General features: G+C 45.0%; 1 protein-coding gene across 8 annotated transcripts in view; it reads left to right on the top strand.

Annotated features, from left to right (window-relative positions):
- Positions 1-19,036, top strand: part of LOC106605045 (clathrin coat assembly protein AP180) — a 67,372-nt gene that overhangs the window by 32,799 nt on the left and 15,537 nt on the right. For 6 of the 8 annotated variants that reach the window (XM_045718312.1, XM_014200289.2, XM_014200286.2 and 3 more), the window contains 9 exons: positions 119-225; positions 338-379; positions 14,589-14,650; positions 15,455-15,478; positions 16,465-16,477; positions 16,666-16,814; positions 17,036-17,112; positions 17,699-17,713; positions 18,352-18,537. In XM_045718312.1, coding sequence (XP_045574268.1) covers positions 119-225; positions 338-379; positions 14,589-14,650; positions 15,455-15,478; positions 16,465-16,477; positions 16,666-16,814; positions 17,036-17,112; positions 17,699-17,713; positions 18,352-18,537 — 675 coding nt within the window. The remainder of the gene's footprint in view (positions 1-118; positions 226-337; positions 380-14,588; positions 14,651-15,454; positions 15,479-16,464; positions 16,478-16,665; positions 16,815-17,035; positions 17,113-17,698; positions 17,714-18,351; positions 18,538-19,036) is intronic. The other 2 variants (XM_045718311.1, XM_045718313.1) reach the window with 2 other exon arrangements.

The raw sequence follows: 19,036 nt of genomic DNA, 5'->3' as shown, positions 1-19,036 counted from the left end.
AGGTTTAATTTTATTCAAGACATGGAAATAGATGTGGTCCTGTTAATTTGATGTAATAGTAATGTCTCAATGGTTCTTGTGTAACAATAAACATGTTCATTCCCCTTTTTCCTCACAGAGAAATTTTTCCAGATGAAGAGAGGACAGTGCAAAGACGGACTGGAGATCTACAAGAGATTCTTGACACGGATGACCAGGGTTTCTGAGGTCTTCAAAATTGCTGAGGTAAAAGACAAACCCGACAATACACTTTATTGTTGAAAAGTTCAATCCACAGCCAGTATGACAAGCTTGGTATATGGAGGCTCAGCTGAAATGTCAACATCTTTTTTTACAGACCATAGGAATTGACAAAAATGATATCCCCGAGCTCACTCAGGTAAGTCCTGTTTGACCTTTTAAGCCTAATTTCCCAAATTTTCACTGTGATGATACACTTTCTCCTAATCTACTAACATTGTATTGACATTGTACTTACATTGTACCAGCATTGCATCTCAGTGTTATGGTTTTCTTTAACCTGGCGTAGCATGCGTTTTGGGCATGACCTACAACTCATAAATCTCTTCTCTATCAGCATTGACCAATCACAGTATTGGTCCTTTTTTTGGACACGTAGCCCTGGCCAATCACAGTCATGTACAGAGTTGACAGGTCATTGTCTACCTGACCAATGGTGAGCTTTTCATAGAATGGGGGCGTATCCCTTTGATCCGTTCTGTCCTCCATGCAGCCAATGAGCTGTGCTTCCCCTGGGATTGACAGCCACTCTGCCCCCTCTCTTCTTACTTCCAGAGGTGCAGCTTGATCTTACAGGCTGAGAGTGTGAGTAGTGTGTAGTACATACAGCTTGCCTTTGGGTCGTGGCTAGTCGTGGCTGACGTCAAAGGTAGATTTTTCTTGTTGTTGCTAAACCTAACCCTAACTCTTTTCCTAACCTTAACCTAATTATCCTAGCCTGCTGCGTAAATTCTCCTAACCTTCTACAAAAAGTCAAATCTGACAAAAGCTGAATTCCGTCTAGTCAAAACCTCGCTTTTGGGGAGCAAAGCAGCCTATAGGAAATAGAATAACAACACTGAACTCTCTTGAATCCATTGAACTGCAAATACAGCAGATACTCTTGGATGAAGTTGGATGTCAACAGCCTGGTCTCATAGACTAGACATAACATAGTAAATGTCAATCCAGGACACCCAAATTAGTATGATATGTTACGTTTGGTATGATTAAATAAGGCAAAAATGAAAATACAGTGGTTGGTCGGTCGGGTGGGTGGATGGATGGGTGGATGTATAATGTGAATGTGTAGCAACCCAAAGGTTGCATATTCAAATCTCATCACGGACAACTTTATAATGTTAACTAATTAGCAACTTTGCAACTAATTACTACGTTTGAGCTACTTTGCAACTACATAGCATGTTAGCTAACCCTTCCCCTTTAACATAACTCTTAACCCCTAACTTCTAGCCTAACTAACATTAGTAACCTAGCTAAAGTTAGCGTTAGCCACTAGCCACCTAGCTAACTTTAGCCACAACTAATTGGAGTTCGTAACATATCATCCGTTTTGCAAATTTGTGACATATTTTACGAATTGCAATTCGTAACATATTGTACACATTTAAATTTGTAACATATCATATATGAAATGGATGATGGACATCCACAAATTAATACATACCATATGAAACATAACATAATTGGAGTCCCGGATTTACATTTACTATGTTACGTCTACCTATGAAACCAGGTTGATGTGATTGAAGGAACAGATTGGAGAAGTCGCAATACTTGCAGAGCTATTTCGCTGATAGCTAAAATCTGAGCTAACATTGGTTTTAGCTCAACAATTGTATCTTAATTCACCAGAATGTTACTATAGAGTTTCCATAATGTCAAAATCACCTGAGATGGTATCTGAAATCCCATGGGTAGTATACGTCCCTCAATTAAGGAGAAGATGGTGCCGACGGAGATGGCAGTATCGCGACTAGCTCTTAGAAAACTTTGCAGTATTTTTTTTTTTTTATGTAATATTTTTTTACGTTATTAGCACAGGAAATGTTTTGTTTCATTACATACAGCCGGGAACAACTATTGGATATTAGAGCGACGGTAACTCACCAGAACTACCAGCATTACAACAAGGAATATGACTTTGTTCACTCTCCCCAGAGCAATTTAACTTATTCCAGAGGCCGACCCAAAACATCACCGGCGGAGGAAAGGCACTCGAGGCGGCCTGCTGGTTCGACATAGGAGGCGCGCACACCACCCACCGCTTCCGAGTATATTACTCGATAAAGTCCGTCTTTGGATAGCAAAGTTGATGAGCTTAGAGCAAGGATTTCTTTCCAGAGAGACTTCAGGGCCTGTAACATACTTTGTTTCACAGAAACATGGCTCTCTCGGGATACTCTGTCGGAGTCGGGAAAGCCAGCAGGTTTCTCAGTACATCGCACAGAGAAATAAATATCTCTCCGGGAAGCAGAAGGGCGGAGGGGTGTGTTTCATGATTAACCTCTCTAGGGTCGGCGGGACGAAATCGTCCCACCTACTCAACAGCCAGTTGAATCCCGTGGCGCGTTATTCAAATACCTTAGAAATGCTATTACTTCAATTTCTCAAACATATGACTATTTTACACCATTTTACACCGCTTTACAACGAAAGCAAAACATTAGATTATGTCAGCAGAGTACCCAGCCAGAAATAATCAGACACCCATTTTTCAAGCTAGCATATAATGTCACATAAACCCAAACCACAGCTAAATGCAGCACTAACCTTTGATGATCTTCATCAGATGACAACCCTAGGACATTATGTTATACAATACATGCATGTTTTGTTCAATCAAGTTCATATTTATATCAAAAACCAGCTTTTTACATTAGCATGTGACGTTCAGAACTAGCATACCCCCCGCAAACTTCCGGTGAATTTACTAAATTACTCACGATAAACGTTCACAAAAAACATAACAATTATTTTAAGAATTATAGATACAGAACTCCTCTATGCACTCGCTATGTCCGATTTTAAAATAGCTTTTCGGTGAAAGCACATTTTGCAATATTCTCAGTAGATAACCCGGCATCACAGGGCTAGCTATTTAGACACCCACCAAGTTTAGCACTCACCAAAATCAGATTTACTATAAGAAAAATGTTATTACCTTTGCTGTCTTCGTCAGAATGCACTCCCAGGACTTCTACTTCAATAACAAATGTTGGTTTGGTTCAAAATAATCCATAGTTATGTTCAAATATCCTCTGTTTTGTTCGTGCGTTCAAGACACTATCCGAATGGTAAAGAAGGGTGACGCGCACAACGCATTTCGTGACAAAAAAATTCGAAATATTCCATTACCGTACTTCGAAGCATGTCAACCGCTGTTTAAAATCAATTTTTATGCCATTTTTCTCGTAAAAAAGCAACAATATTCCGACCGGGAATCTGTGTTTAGGTTCAAAGACGATAGGAAATAAAAACATGGGGTCACGTGCACGCGCCTCAGCCCATTGTCCTCTGATAGAGCACTTGCCAAAAGCGCTAATGTGTTTCAGCCTGGGGCTGGAATTACATCATTCAGCTTTTTCCCGCCTTCTGAGAGCCTATGGGAGCCGTAGGAAGTGTCACGTTACAGCAAAGATCCTCAGTCTTCAATAAACAGAGTCAAGAAGCTCAAGGAATGGTCAGACAGGCCATTTCCTGTAAGGAATCTTCTCAGGTTTTTTGCCTGCCATATGAGTTCTGTTATACTCACAGACACCATTCAAACAGTTTTAGAAACTTTAGGGTGTTTTCTATCCAAAGCCAATAATTATATGCATATTCTAGTTACTGGGCAGGAGTAGTAACCAGATTAAATCGGGTACGTTTTTTATCCGGCCGTGCAAATACTGCCTCCTATCCCCAACAGGTTAATGACTCATGGTGTAATTCTAGGAACATACAGGAACTCAAGTCATTTTGTTCACCCGACCTAGAATACCTCATATCTTCCAAGAGAATTCTCCTCCGTCATCGCCACGGCCGTTTACATCCCACCTCAAGCCGAAATCTCGACAGCCCTCGAAGAACTTCACTGGACTTTAGGCAAACTGGAAGCCACATATCATGAGGCTGCATTTATTGTAGCTGGGGATTTTAACAAAGCAAATCTGAGGACTAGGCTGCCAAAGTTCTATCAACATATTGACTGTACTACTCACGCTGCTAAGACTCTCGACCATTGCTATTCAAACTTCCGGAATGCTTACAAGGCCCTCCCCCGCTGCCCTTTCGGCAAATCTGACCACGACTCTATCTTGCTCCTCGCGTCCTATAGGCAGAAACTCAAACAGGAAGTGCCCGTGCTTCGTACTATTCAACGCTGGTCTGACCAATCGGTACCCACGCCTCGCGATTGTTTTGATCATGTGGACTGGGATATGTTCCAGGTAGTTTGTAAAAATAATCTAGATGCGTACACGGACACGGTAACTGAGTTCATAAGGAAGTGTATAGGAGATGTAGTACCCACTGTGACTATTAAAATCTACCCTAACCAGAAAATAGATGGTAGCATTCACGTGAAACTGAAAACTGCGAACCACCGCGTTTAACCATGGAAAGATGACTGGGAATATGGCAGAATATAAACAGTGTAGTTATTCACTCCCCAAGACAATCAAACAAGCTAAACGTCAGTATAGAGATAAAGTGGAGTCGAAATTCAATGGCTCAGACACGAGACGTATGTGGCAGGGACTACAGACAATCACGGACTACAAAAGGAAAACCAGCCACGTCGCTGAGACCGACGTCTTGCTTCCGGACAGGCGAAACACATTCTTCGCACGCTTTGAGGATAACACAGTGCCACCGACGCGGCCCGCTACCAAGGGCTGTGGGCTCTCCTTCTCCGTGGCCGACATGAGTAAAACGTTTAAATGTGTTAACCTTCGCAAGGCTGAAGGCCCAGACGGCATCCCTAGCCGTGTTCTCAGAGCATGCACAGACCAGCTGGCTGGTGTGTTTACGGGCATATTCAATCTCTCCCTATCCCTGTGCCCACATGCTTCAAGATGGCCACCATTGTTCCTGTACCCAAGAAGGCAAAGGTAACTGAACATAATGACTATCGCCCCGTAGCACTCACCTCTGTCATTATGAAGTGCTTTGAGAGACTCGTCGGGGGCAACTACTCGCCCTCCAGGACACCTACAACACCTTATGTCACAGGAAGGCCAAAAAGATCATCAAGAACATCAACCACCCAAGCCACTGCCTGTTCACCCCGCTATCATCCAGAAGGCGAGATCAGTACAGGTGCATCAAAGCTGGGACCGAGAGACTGAAAAACAGCTTCTATCTCAAGGCCATCAGACTGTTAAACAGCCATCACTAGCACATTAGAGGCTGCTGCCTATAGGCATAGACTAGGAATCACTGGCCACTTTAAGGAATGGAACGCTAGTCACTTTAATAATGTTTACATATCTGGCATTACTCATCTCATATGTATATACTGTATTCTATACTATTCTACAGTATCTTAGTCACTTAATGTTTACATATTTGGCATTACTCATCTCATATGTATTGTGAACGGACCAAGTCATTTGGTGTCACTCTAAAGTGGAAAGGTGGAATAAACGAGTCCAGAGTAGGTTTTCTTGATTCAACACAGTTCTCTATTGAGGGATTTCTGACACTACAAACACTCCAACACAGTCAATGAGAATCTCCAAAGGAACAACATACGTCTTCTTTAGATGACACAGGATCACATTACGGTTATCTTCAAATTATAACAACAATCACATATTCGTCACCGTCTTAATGAATCTTCTTGGATAGCACCTCTCTCTCCGTAGCCATTCTCCAGAGATAGTTTATCTTCCTCCCTTCTTGCTGGTTCCATCCTCTCTCTTGTAGGGGAAAGAGAATATCTCATTAGTACCGTCAGCTGTGCTTAATTGACTCTGGTTACCTTGTCTCACATGCCTTGTTGGGCTACTATCTATGAGCCCAGCCTGCCCTCTGGTGGTCCTTCCACATACCTCCCCCCTCAGGACCGGACCGGAGGGTCGGGCGCCAGACGCACCGTCTTGGTCGCGTCGGGACAGCGCGTCTGCATTCCCGTTCCTCGATCCGGCCCTGTGGATGACATGGAAAGAGAACGGTTGTAAAGCAAGAAACCATCTGGCTATTCGGTTGTTATTGTTTCTCTTACCAGCCATCCACGTGAGGGGCGCATGGTCCGTAACTAATGCAAACCTCCGACCCAGTAGGTAGTACCGGAGATAATCGAGGGCCCACTTAATGGCTAGGGCCTCTTTCTCTACGGTAGCATATCTCTGTTCCCGATCGCTGAGCTTTCTACTTATAAAGAGAATCGGCCTCTCTGCTTCGCCTTCACCCTGAGCTAGTACGGCCCCGAGCCCCGTATCCGAGGCGTCTACCTGTACAATGAACTCTTGTGAGAAGTCCGGAGCCTGTAGGACGGGATCAGAACACAGGCCCTCTTTAGCAATTGAAAGGCCTCCTCCGCCTCATCTTTCCACTCTACCCGGTTTGGCAAGTTTTTCTTGATGAGGTTTGTGAGGGGTTGGCAATGGTTGCATATCCAGGGATAAAACGGCGATAATATCCCGTTATCCCTAAGAAGGCCCGAACGTCCCGCTTGGTCTGGGGTCGAGGCCAGTCCCGAATTGCCCTGGTCTTCTCTGCCTGTGGGCGTATTTTCCCATTCCCCACGGTGTACCCCAGGTATTCCGCTTCGGACAGACCCAGGCAGCATTTTTTTGGATTGGCCGTCAACCCTGTGGCTTCCAGACTCATGAGCACCGCCCGTAGTCGTAGGAGGTGACTATCCCAGTCCTCGCTGTGGATGACCACATCGTCTATGTACGCCGCTGCGTACTCTTGATGGGGCCGTAGAATGGCATCCATGAGGCGTTGGAAAGTTGCAGCAGCACCATGCAGTCCGAAGGGCATCCTCACATACTGAAAAAGCCCCTCCGGTGTGGCGAAGGCGGTCTTTGGGCGGTCCTCTGGAGCCACCGGCACTTGCCAATATCCCTTCGTCAAATCCAGGGTGGTGATGAACTTGGCCTTTCCTAAGCGCTCCAAGAGTTCATCCACGCGGGGCATGGGATATGCGTCGAATGTAGAGATTGCATTCACGCTCCTAAAGTCGTTGCAGAGTCTCATACTACCATCGGGTTTGGGGACCAGGACTATGGGACTGGACCACTCACTCGTCGATGGCTCGATCACACCCATCCTCAGCATCTCCCTTACCTCGTTCTTGGCGATGACTCGGCGGGCCTCAGGAATCCTGTAAGGACGGATATGCACCTTCTTGCCGGGTTCAGTGTGGATATGGTGGAACAAGACATCTGTTTGTCCTGGGAACGCAGAGAATACCCGGTCGAAGTGAATAATCAGCTTGTCTAGCTGTCTCGACTGTTCCGGCAAGAGAGTTTGGCCATGGCGCACCTGTGGTAGAACCTCCTCTTTTCCTTGGCCCTCCATGGCCATCAAAGCCACCTCCTCCTCTCTTCCATGGTACTTCTTCAACAGGTTTATGTGATAGAGTTGGACCTTCTTCCTCCTGTCAGGTTGTTTGATGAGGTAATTGACCGGTGAGACCCTTTTCATTACCTCGTAGGGCCCCCTCCACTGTGCCAGCAAGCGGTGTTCAACTGTGGGCACGAGCACCATCACTTTCTCTCCCACGGAGAACTCACGGGATGTCGCGGACTTATCGTAGGCCCAGCCTTGGGTCCTTTGCGCCTTCTCCATATGCTCCTTTACTATGGGCCACACTGCCGACACGCGGTCTCTCATCAGGGTAACATGTTCTATTGTGGATCGGAAGGGACATGGTTGGGTCTCCCAGGTCTCCTTGGCTAAGTCGAGGATCCCTCGACAGGGTCTGCCGTAGAGCAATTCAAACGGGGAGAATCCAGTGGACGCCTGGGGTACTTCTCGCAGGGCAAACATTAAGTGTGGGAGAAGCATGTCCCAGTTTTTCCCGTCTCTGGACACCACTCTTCTCAACATGCTTTTAATCGTTTTGTTCAAGCGTTCGCACAACCCATCTGTTTGAGGGTGGAATATGCTTGTACGTATCTGTTGAACCTGATATAACCGACACAAGTCCTTCATCAACCGGGACATGAACGGGGTTCCCTGATCGGGTTAGGATCGTCTTGGGAAGGCCTACCCGAGAGAACATCATGAACAATTCCTTGGCAATTCCCTTGGACGACATGTTACGCAGGGGTATGGCCTCTGGGAACTTGGTAGCGTAATCTACGACCACTAGGATGTACTCGTGTCCTCTGGCAGATTTTGGGAGGGGTCCCACGAGGTCCATAGCTATGCGTTCAAAGGGAGTCTCTATGATGGGGAGAGGAATCAAAGGGTTACGTAGGTGTGGCCGTGGAGCTGTACGCTGACATTGATCACACGTCCTACAATACCTGGCCACATCACGGGTGACACAGGGCCAATAGAATCTCTGCATGATTCTGTCGATAGTCTTGTCCCGTGCCAGGTGTCCTCCTAGGACGTGGGAATCGGCTAACTGTAGGACTGTATCCCTGTATGGTCTAGGCACCATTAGTAATTCCTGGATTTCCCCCCTTCGTTGCACGACCCAATATAAGAGACCCCGCCTGATTGCATAGTAAGGAAGAGGGGGCTCACCTGATCCGTCGACGTTCCTCCCGTCGATCACCTTCACCTTCCTCATGGCCTCCCTTAGGTCTGGGTCTCTATGCTGCGAGGTGCCGAACTGTCCCTTTAATTCCTGGGGCAGGTCAACCTCGGTAGAGGGGTGTGGAGGTTGTTCCCCATCCCCTCCAGGGGTGACCGAGGAGAATCCCTTCCAGGTTCCCTCCTCGGATGGGGCTTCAAATATATCTCTTAGCGCCTGGTTGCTCCTTCCTTCCTGCGTCGTGTATAACCCTTCGCAGGTGTCTTCATCGGTGGTTTCCTGGAATATCTGTCGTAAACGTTGGGTCTCTATTTCTTCCTCTGCTCCAGAGGACAAGGACGAGGCTACGTCTCCTTGTAGGACTACTACCTCGGGCTTGGATTTTTTTTTTTTCTTTCCTGTCCCCCCTTCTTCCCATGCATAACGTCATCTGCCGCAGCTCTTTATATAGAGGACAGTCTCTCCCTATCAATAATGGCACCTTCAGCTGGGGTACTTTTCCTGCCCTGACTGTACACCTTCCTTTCGGAGTGAGAATAGACAGATTCACGGTGGGGTAATAGTGGGTGTCTCCATGGATACAGGACACGGCTACTTTGTCTGGTAGCAGTGTTGCTGAGGTCACCATCTGCTCCTCTACTAACGTAACCATACTTCCCGAGTCGAGAATGGCAACCACATCTTGTCCTTCTACTCGAACCGGAATCTCTGGGGCTGGGGCTATTTCTGTTAACCAACAGTGTTGATCATGCCCTCTCGAACCGGGATGCGTGGGGATGGGCATCGATGACTCCGTGACCATGGACTCGTCCTTGCTAGGACATTGTGAGGCATAATGGTCTGGAGACTGACATTTAAAACACCGACCCTGCTGTGTGGGGGATGACTTCTCCCACCTCCGGAGGGGGTTTGGAGGTTTCGGTGGCGGACGTGCCGGGGCGAGTCGTGGTACGGGATTTGCAGAATCCTTCCGTTCCTTCTTGTCCCCTTTTAACAACTCCCTGTAGATCGGTATGTTTCCACCGCCTGGGCTATGTCGTCGGCTGACAACGGGTTGGTTTGACCCACAACCCTTTTTAAGTCACTGGGTAATTCCTCAATATCTTGTCCACAACGAGGGTCTCAATTACATGTCCTACTCCCTTTCCGGGTTCCAGCCACTGTTTCATCAGTCGTATTAGAGCGAAGATCTGGGCACGGACGGGTTGGTCAGTCATATAGGTCCACTGATGGAACTTTACAGCTCTATCTCTGGCAGTCAGCTGGTACCGGGACAAGATCTCGGTTTTTAGTCGCCCATAGTCCGCAGCTTCGTGGGAATCCAGGTCAAAATAGGCTTCCTGGGCCACCCTGGTCAAAAGAGGTGCTAATGCGCCGCCCATTCTGTGGGCGGCCACTCTTCCAAGGTGGCCGTCCTTTCGAAGGTCATGAGGAAGGCCTCGATATCATCGTCCTTGGAGAGACGAGGTAAGATGGCGTGAGCAGCCGCTCTTGGCTTCACTCTAGGTTCTTCTCGCCCACTCAGCTGTCGTTGCAGGAGTTCTATGGTTGTCTGCTGTGCCGTGATCAACTGTTGTAGTAGAGCGTTGTCCATCGTTCTTGAATGGTTCCTCTGTCTACTGGAAGAATCTTGATTTACTCACTTATCCTTGTGTCACTCGTCCACCTAGTTGCCCACATTCTCCACCAATGTGAGCGGACCAAGTCATTTGGTTTCACTCTAAAGTGGAAAGGTGGAATAAACGAGTCCAGAGTAGGTTTTCTTGATTCAACACAGTTCTCTATTGAGGGATTTCTGACACTACAAACACTCCAACACAGTCAATGAGAATCTCCAAAGGAACAACATACGTCTTCTTTAGATGACACAGGATCACATTACGGTTATCTTCAAATTATAACAACAATCACATATTCGTCACCGTCTTAATGAATCTTCTTGGATAGCACCTCTCTCTCCGTAGCCATTCTCCAGAGATAGTTTATCTTCCTCCCTTCTTGCTGGTTCCATCCTCTCTCTTGTAGGGGAAAGAGAATATCTCATTAGTACCGTCAGCTGTGCTTAATTGACTCTGGTTACCTTGTCTCACATGCCTTGTTGGGCTACTATCTATGAGCCCAGCCTGCCCTCTGGTGGTCCTTCCACACTATATACTGTTTTCTATTATATTCTACAGTATCTCATTCACTTAATAATGTTTACATATCTTGCGTTACTCATCTCATATGTATATACTGTTTTCTATGCTATTCTACTGTATCTTAGTCCATTCCGCTCTGACATCACTTGTCCATATGTATATAGTCTTAATTCATTCCTACTTAGATTTGTGTGTATTGGTTATATGTTGCGTAATTTGTTAGATATTTCTTGTTAGATATTACTGCACTGTCGGAGCTAGAAGCACAAGCATTTCGCTACACACCGCAATAACATCTGCTAATCACGTTTATGTGACCAATAACATTTTATTTTATTTGAATTAAGTATGTAGTAGCTTACTGTGTGTCCCAACCACTCCCGAACCCTTCATTTTGGCCCTATAAAGCTTTAATGTTTGCATATCTGAAGCTCAACCCCCACACTGCTTTTACCTTTTCAGACCCGTCAGATCTCCAAACATCAAAGGGGTTTAGGCCAAGGAGAAGGGGTACACTCTCACTCATCAACGTTATGAAGGCTCTATAGACATGGCTGGGGTATTTCCATGGCAAATGCGGGCAGTGTGGCTGACTTTACACTGAGAGCATGATGTACTGATGACTGTGTGGACTGTGCCCTGTGGAGGGATAGGGATTGCTTTAATATCACAGCCTTGGGCAGATGCAGATCTGCAGGGGGTTTGACCACCCTAACATGCATGATTGATTGGACTACTAGCCAACCGGGAGGGTGGTGGGATGTGAAATGGGGGGTTGGGCTTACTGTCATGTCATGGTATTACTCTAAAGAGGAGCTGGTTAAAGCATGGTAATGATACATTGAATCATGATTGTGAGTTTGGGGGAGTTGTTGAGCATGGATTTGGGTTGAAAGCCCTGTGTGTGTGGTTGGATTTTGATGGAGTCCATTGGCTAACTAGCAGATTGACTGGTTAGCATTATGTCACAGTTTGGACATTCTGGTTGCTCCTTATTGTGTTGAGAGATTCCTGCCATATTACTTGCACTATTACTATTACTAGTTGTTTATAAACTGTCAAATGAAATGACTGGCTTGTAGAACAATTTATGTGTCTTCATGTATGTTTGTATGCATGTGGTGGAGAGGTGAAGAGAAAGCCTACACACACTATGTCTAGACTTGGCTCCTTCTTAGGCAGTATCCTTTAAGGCTCCTTCTTAGGCAGTATCCTTTAAGGCTCCTTCTTAGGCAGTATCCTTTAAGGCTCCTTCTTAGGCAGTATCCTTTAAGGCTCTTTCTTAGGCAATGTCCTTTAAGGCTCTTTCTTAGGCAGTATCGTTTTAGGGATGCTGTCCTGGCCTAGAGGTGTGAGTTATTAGACTCCAAGTGCCAGTGCTTAGGCAGCTGAGACAAGTGACGCTCCACAATAAATTCTACTGAATTCTCTGTCCCATGAGTCACCATTTGGGCAGCTAAACGGCCTGGTGATTTAGCGGTAGCTTTTAGAAATCGAATAAAAAAAGCCATAGAATTAGTTGAGCGAAATGAAAACAAATCATGTCGTTTCCCCAGATGTTATATATTTCTCTTATTACTGGATTTACCTGAAAGCCATAAGCATATGTTTTGTATTATTCTCTGTTGTATGGAAACAGCAACCTCTTATCTATGACAGATAGACCGATATGTCAATTTCAGGTGGATCTTGATGATCCCACAGTGCTGTAGGGAATACAAAAGCATTGGAACGGCGTGAAGCAGGGAAATAACATATTTGCACCCGTCTACTATGTTTGTGGCTGTGTATTGTCTGTAATAGCATCTAAATAGATTGTATTAGCGTCTAATCATCAGATCTCTTAACCCCTCTTTGGAGTGTATCGCTTGGCAGAGGCAAATGCTGTGTAACGATTTACATTACGGCCATCTTCATAATGCATTCATTACATATATACATGCACATTATAAGCGTACTCTAGGCTGAACAGAATCTAGGAGATTCCAGGAGAAAACTGTTCCAATTCATACAGTCGTTATTTTCCTTTGAATGCTCAGTGAAGATGCTTAGAAAGTCATTACAGCGATATCACTGCCAACAGTGTAGAGCAGACCCTCCCTAAATGTACCTAAATGTTCCCTGAACAGCTTGCTGTCTGAAAAAAAAGGTATGTGATTTTGGATTGTATCAGGTTGAGACACCTGTTTAATACTTGGACCCCTGTGGGTCTGTACATGGCCCAATTGGCCTCTGGAAGTGATGGAACTGTCACTTCTCCCTCTGGAAGCTCTGTGACAGTCAATCACACACCTGGGTTGTTTTCAGTAGGCACGAAATGGAAGAAAACTGTCCAAAACTAAGTTAAATTGGGAGGTGTTATCTGAATGTGTCTGATAAGAAACGCTGTTTTTTCATTGTCCGTTGCAAAATCTTTTGCTACGGTGTGACCTAATAAAAATAGAAAGGTCAGAGTAGACACACTACTGCTGGTACTTAGATCTGAAATGGGCTGTCCTCTTTCATATTGAAAAGGCCTCCGAGCCCTCTTACATTTCAGGCACAATTACCTAGAATGCCAAGACATTTATTGGGTTATCAGAGGAAGTAGACCAAGGTAAATGGGCAGGAAAATAATAGTGATTTAAGAGGGAAGTGTGTGAGACTTATTTAGCTGGCCCATTTAGCTTTGACAGCGCACACGTGGCTTGCTAGATGCTAACTGCTTAGCCTATCAGGTGTACTGCCATCTGTGGCTGTGCAGCATGTTTTGCTATGATGTGTTTACAGTCGGTCTGGCATTGTTTGAAGCATTGTTCTTTAACATACGCATGAGTAGTTTACTACATTTAAGTTATGAATGGACTGAACTGCTGTGTGAAGTACATTTTGAAGTGGCGCACAATTAGCATTGTTTTCCTATTGTCCCCCCCATTACTTCCATTGCCCCAATGTGATCCTTCTATATGTCCCCTGTTAGTCCCGATGTGATAATTCTGTGTCCACTGTTAGACCCAGTGTACCCTGTTAGCTCCAATGTGATAATTATTTGTATGTCCCCTGATAGCCCCAATGTGATAATTCTTTGTGTGTACCCTGTTAGCCCCAATGTGACTATTCTCTATATTCCCTGTTAGCCCCAATGTGACCATTCTCTGTGTTCCCTATTAGATATAATGTGACCATTCTCTATATTCCCTGTTAGCCCCAATGTGACCATTCTCTGTCCCCTGTTAGGCACAATGTGACCATTCTCTGTCCCCTGTTAGGCCCAATGTGACCATTCTCTGTCCCCTGTTAGGCCCAATGTGAGCATTCTTTGTGTCAGACCTCCTCTGGCTCTTCTTCTCATCCCTCTGTTTCCCTCCAGACCCTTTAATCAAGTCAAGTGTCATCACCTGTCAAGAGCTCCCCTGATACTCTGTGTGCCCTGACATAAATTTTCCCTTGTGTCTTCATGTTTTAGCGTTGAACATTTCCCCAGGGTCCTGGAAAGTTACTGGGTGTGCAGGCTTTTGTTCCAGCTCAGCACCATCACACTAATAGTACAAATAATCAACTAATTATGGTATTTTCCAATCTAAGCCTGCTGGGCTGGAATAAAAGCCGGCACCGCCAGTAGCTCTCTTGGTTCAAAGTTGGAAACCCCTGCTCATAACCTATGTGTCTGATCCATGTACTGTACGGTATACTATAGCCCTGTGGCCCCTGTAGTAATATGTTGCCCATCTCGTCTCGTTCTCCAGGCCCCTGAGAGTCTCCTGCAGTCCCTGGAGACTCACCTGAACACTCTGGAGGGGAAGAAGCCGTAAGTACCAACCACACTCTCCACCAACCACACTCGTATCCTTACCCCATGGGTGTCTTTGTAACCAGGGCTACTTGGGAGTGGGACTACTTTACTTCCTATTTACTTCATATTTGAGAATTCAGCAATCTCAGTCTAGTTCATATACATGCACGCACATACTTTGGGTTTAAAAAAGTATGTGGAGTAAATAAATAAAGAACACACACCCTAAAGGTGAAACAGCAAGTCATACTGGGAGTGACAGGTAGCCTAACGGTTGAGAGCGGTTAAGAGCATTGAGCCAGTAACCGAAAGGTCTCTGGTTCAAATCCCTGAGCCGACTAAGTGAGAAATCTTAACCCTAATTGCTCCTGTAAGTAGCTCTGGATGAGTGCATCTGTTAAATGCCTGAAATGGAAACATTCTGCCTCCTTTTGCTGTGGATTTATTTTACCAACACTTCGGCTAAAGAGCCTCCATCAGGGTGTGAAAATAGTCTGTGACCATCCAGTGAACCCAAATTAGAACTGTGCTTGTCCCTGTTGTCCCATCGGCTTTAATTATGCGCAGCCTCTCTCAATTAACATCATTAGGACCTCCAGTGTACGCCCTCTAGATTGTGCAGTTTTTATGGGCACTGATTGGACCGAATCTGTCATCACCAGACTGTCAGGTCGGGTGTGTTCTCGACAGGACCTTAGTAGGACAATGATACAAGATAGTATTTGTGGGGTGGGGGGGCATCATCAGATCGGATGTATGGAAAGAAACTTAGCAGATGAAGTCTTAGCAAATGCCAGTGATTGTCAATGTGTGTTACAGAGAGGATGTTCACAGAGAGGATGCGTAAGTATTCTGCTGGATCTACTATAGAATGAGTTGACGTGGAGGGCTGGGTCATTATTTGCTGTTGTCTTGTATTGAAATGAATGAAACTGTAAAAAAAAAAATCCCCAATTGTTTCGTGACATTCACATGAGGATTCTATGGAATTGACATTTGAACCTCCAGTTTAAAGTCCTGTTTCGCAGTGTTGTAAAGTTCAAATGGGATTCTATAGAATTTATGTGAATTTGGCATATTTGTGATTTGTCAGTGTCTCTCCTGAGTTTTGCCTCTCTCTCAATATTAATATGAACTATTGACAGCTGACTCGGGACTTACCCAAGATTCACTTTGCATAGTTTTTTTTAATATGACGTGAATCTGGTGTCTTAGCTCTTCAATGTTCATATTAACTTCATTGTCATATTATTGGGATCAACTCAACTCCTCAAACCTTTTGATGCATGTCATTGCAAAACATGGGTTTGTTATGTCTGGAAAAAAAGAATGAGAAGCTTTATGCAAGGAAATGAATTTAGTTTTATTCAGTGTTGCAAATCTAAACTCTACAGATGCAGTACACTCTTAGAAAAAAGGCTTCATAAGGGTACTTCGGCTGTCCCCATAGGAGAACTGTTTTTGGTTCCAGGTAGAACTCTTTTGGATTCCATGTAGAACACTCTGTGATAAGGGTTCTACATGGAACCCAAAAGGCTTCTACCAGGATCCAAAAGGGTTCTACCTGGAAGCAAAAAGGGTTCTTCAAAGGGTTCTCTTATGGGGACAGCCAAAGAACCCTTATAGATTCTAGATAGCACTTTTTTTTCTAAGAGTGTATGTTTTCACAATGGAATTGCCTCGAAATGTCTGCTCTCTGCAACCAAAACAACAGTGCTTCTTTAGCTGTCACTTTGACACAGCTCAATAACAGCCATTGTGCTTCACCATGCATATCATCTGGTGATGCTATGATGGCTTTAACTCGTTCTTATTGTATCATTTTGCAGGTCACCAACCAAGGTGAGTTAGCTACCCCTTATTTTACTCTGTCTCTGCACCTCAACAAATCTTTTTGGCAACTGCCGACAATTTGACAATAATTTGAAGTGTGTTTATTAATGCGTAAAACAGCATAGCCATGTCTGCTTCTGTAACTGTGGTGCGTCGCCATGGTAACTGACTAACGAGGCTAACCCTCCGTCTGACAGGAGTGTGAAGCAAATGGCTCCCCGGCCGCAGCCGCCACGCCTACAAAAGCTCAAGCGGCCCCTGCAGCTGCTGCTGCTCCGGTTGCTCCTGCCCGCCCTGGACCACCTGCCAGACCCACGGCGGCACCCACCTTCAAGAGCTCCAACAAGTAGGTGCCCATCTGCTGTGGGCTCTTAGGTTGGCCACTTCAAGTGCCACTTCAGGTGCCACACTAGCTTTAACAATTAGCTATGTTGTACAATCTACAGTTTACATTTAACCCTTTTGTCGTTCTGTTTTTCCTTCTTCCTGTCTCTCCTTCGCCTCTCCCTCTTCTTCATTTTTTCATTCTTTCTCGCTCTCTCTCTGTTACTCTCTTTCTATCTGCAGTGCTCTGCTAGACTTGGATCCATTGTCAGCCTCCCCATCAGCAGGTGGAGCAACAGCCTCTATCTCGTCATGGGGAGGTAAGCCCTTCAATACAGTTAATATCTGGGTTGCATTCTTTATGGCACACTATATATATATATATATATATATATATATATACATATATGTATATATATACATATATATACATATATATATATATGTCTGTCTGTCTGTATGTATGTATGTATGTATGTACATGAGCGTTTCTCATTGCAGGCCCAGGACTTCCTCCCTGTTTCAGTTAGTTTTCTTCCGATTGGTGCCTAATGAATTCCACCCTGCTCTCTTTTATGCTTTCTATCTACATCCTCCTCTCCACCCTTACTCAAGGGAAGGACTAATGTTAGCAGATATTCAAACCTGGCCGCTCTGCAGATTGAAATTGCTTTAAGGGCCTCTTACTCATATAACACTTTTTCCTTGGAGTGTTTTTTTTTTAGATGGCAGTTAGAAAATCAGAATTACAGTAGTCACGTGGTATGGTAGTGAGTTATTGATCCTGATTGGCATTTCTATGTTTATATTCTCTGTATGTAATCCCTCACTCACATCTTCTCTTTGTCTCTCTCTCTCTCTCTCTCTCTCTCTCTCTCTCTCTCTCTCTTTCATTGTCTTGTACAGATCTGCTTGGTGGCGGTGAGTACTGGGGAACATACTGTTCTTTACATTCTTTACACAGCTCCCATCCACAGCAGAGCATGACAACTGCTAGGATTTACACCTGAAGTTATGATTAATACCTATCTGGAGGCTTTGGCCACATTCCAGGCTGACTGCATTGCAGACGCCTATTAGATATCACATCACCTGAATAGGTGTTTAACATATCATCTAACCACATCATCAGCTAACCATATCATACGATATAGCAATCTGATACCGACTGCGCAGTCAATGACGTTTCACACAACCATAAGTTGATGCAATGATGTACTGCAATGGAGTCGGTCTGGAACGTGACCATTGTACCTGTGGCTCACTGGGCTTTCAGTGCGTGACTCCAGCTGTAGACCTAGGATCTGAGAGGATCAGCATATATAGGTGGCAGCCTCCTTCTTATTCTTGCTCTGTGATCTCTAACAATGCCTCTCAAGGTGTAACATACTCCTCTCCAACACTTCTCTATTACCACTGTTCTTTTTGACATATCTTACGCTTATCTTATTTTTCTCAACACAATCTCTCTACTTCTCTCTCCCTGTTATATTCCCCCTGTTCCTCTATCCTGTTGTGATTGGGGATGGGCTTGGGTGGGGATGGATGGGGTGGTGTAGGTTTAGATACCCCCCCTGATCCCACTAGCACCTCAGAGCCAGCCGCTGTTGCTGCTGATGCTGCAGCCGGTCCGGCTTCCACGCCCACGGTGGCCCATACGGATGGCCCCGCCGCGCCCTCTGTGGCCCCGGTGGTGGTGCTGCCCGTGCCCACCACTACCGCCTCAGACATGGATCTGTTCGGAGGTCAGTGGGGGTCAGCCTCATGGGAGGGATCATCATGGCAGACTACACAGCAGCTGTCTGCTTGTTTGGAGAAACCTCTGACATGCTCACATGTAGTTACACCACCTGGTTCTCACACTCTCACATTTACGAATTTCAGTATACATACACCTTAACAAAAATATTCTGTTCATGAAATTCTGTATTTGTGCAAAATTCTAGTTATTGACATAGTTACTGACATCTAATAAGGAAACTCATTTCCAAATGTTCCATCTCGCTAAATAATGATTAGATTATTCATTATTTGGGCACTACATCAATCAATCAATTATTTATCCAAGACAGCAAGCAGGTGAGGAAGTTTTTGCTCTGCACTGTATGGAGAACAGTAGAAATTGTAGCCCATACCCAGCATATCTCCTCTTTTCGCTCACATATCTAATAGCAGATATACCGAATTAAATCCCCTATCAAAATTGTATAGCAAAGTGTGGCCCTCTTTTCCATGGAAAACAGC

The sequence above is a fragment of the Salmo salar genome, chromosome ssa05 (genome assembly GCF_905237065.1).
Source record: "Salmo salar chromosome ssa05, Ssal_v3.1, whole genome shotgun sequence".
NCBI classification, from domain to species: domain Eukaryota; kingdom Metazoa; phylum Chordata; class Actinopteri; order Salmoniformes; family Salmonidae; genus Salmo; species Salmo salar.
This window is presented reverse-complemented; position numbering and strand designations above follow the sequence as displayed.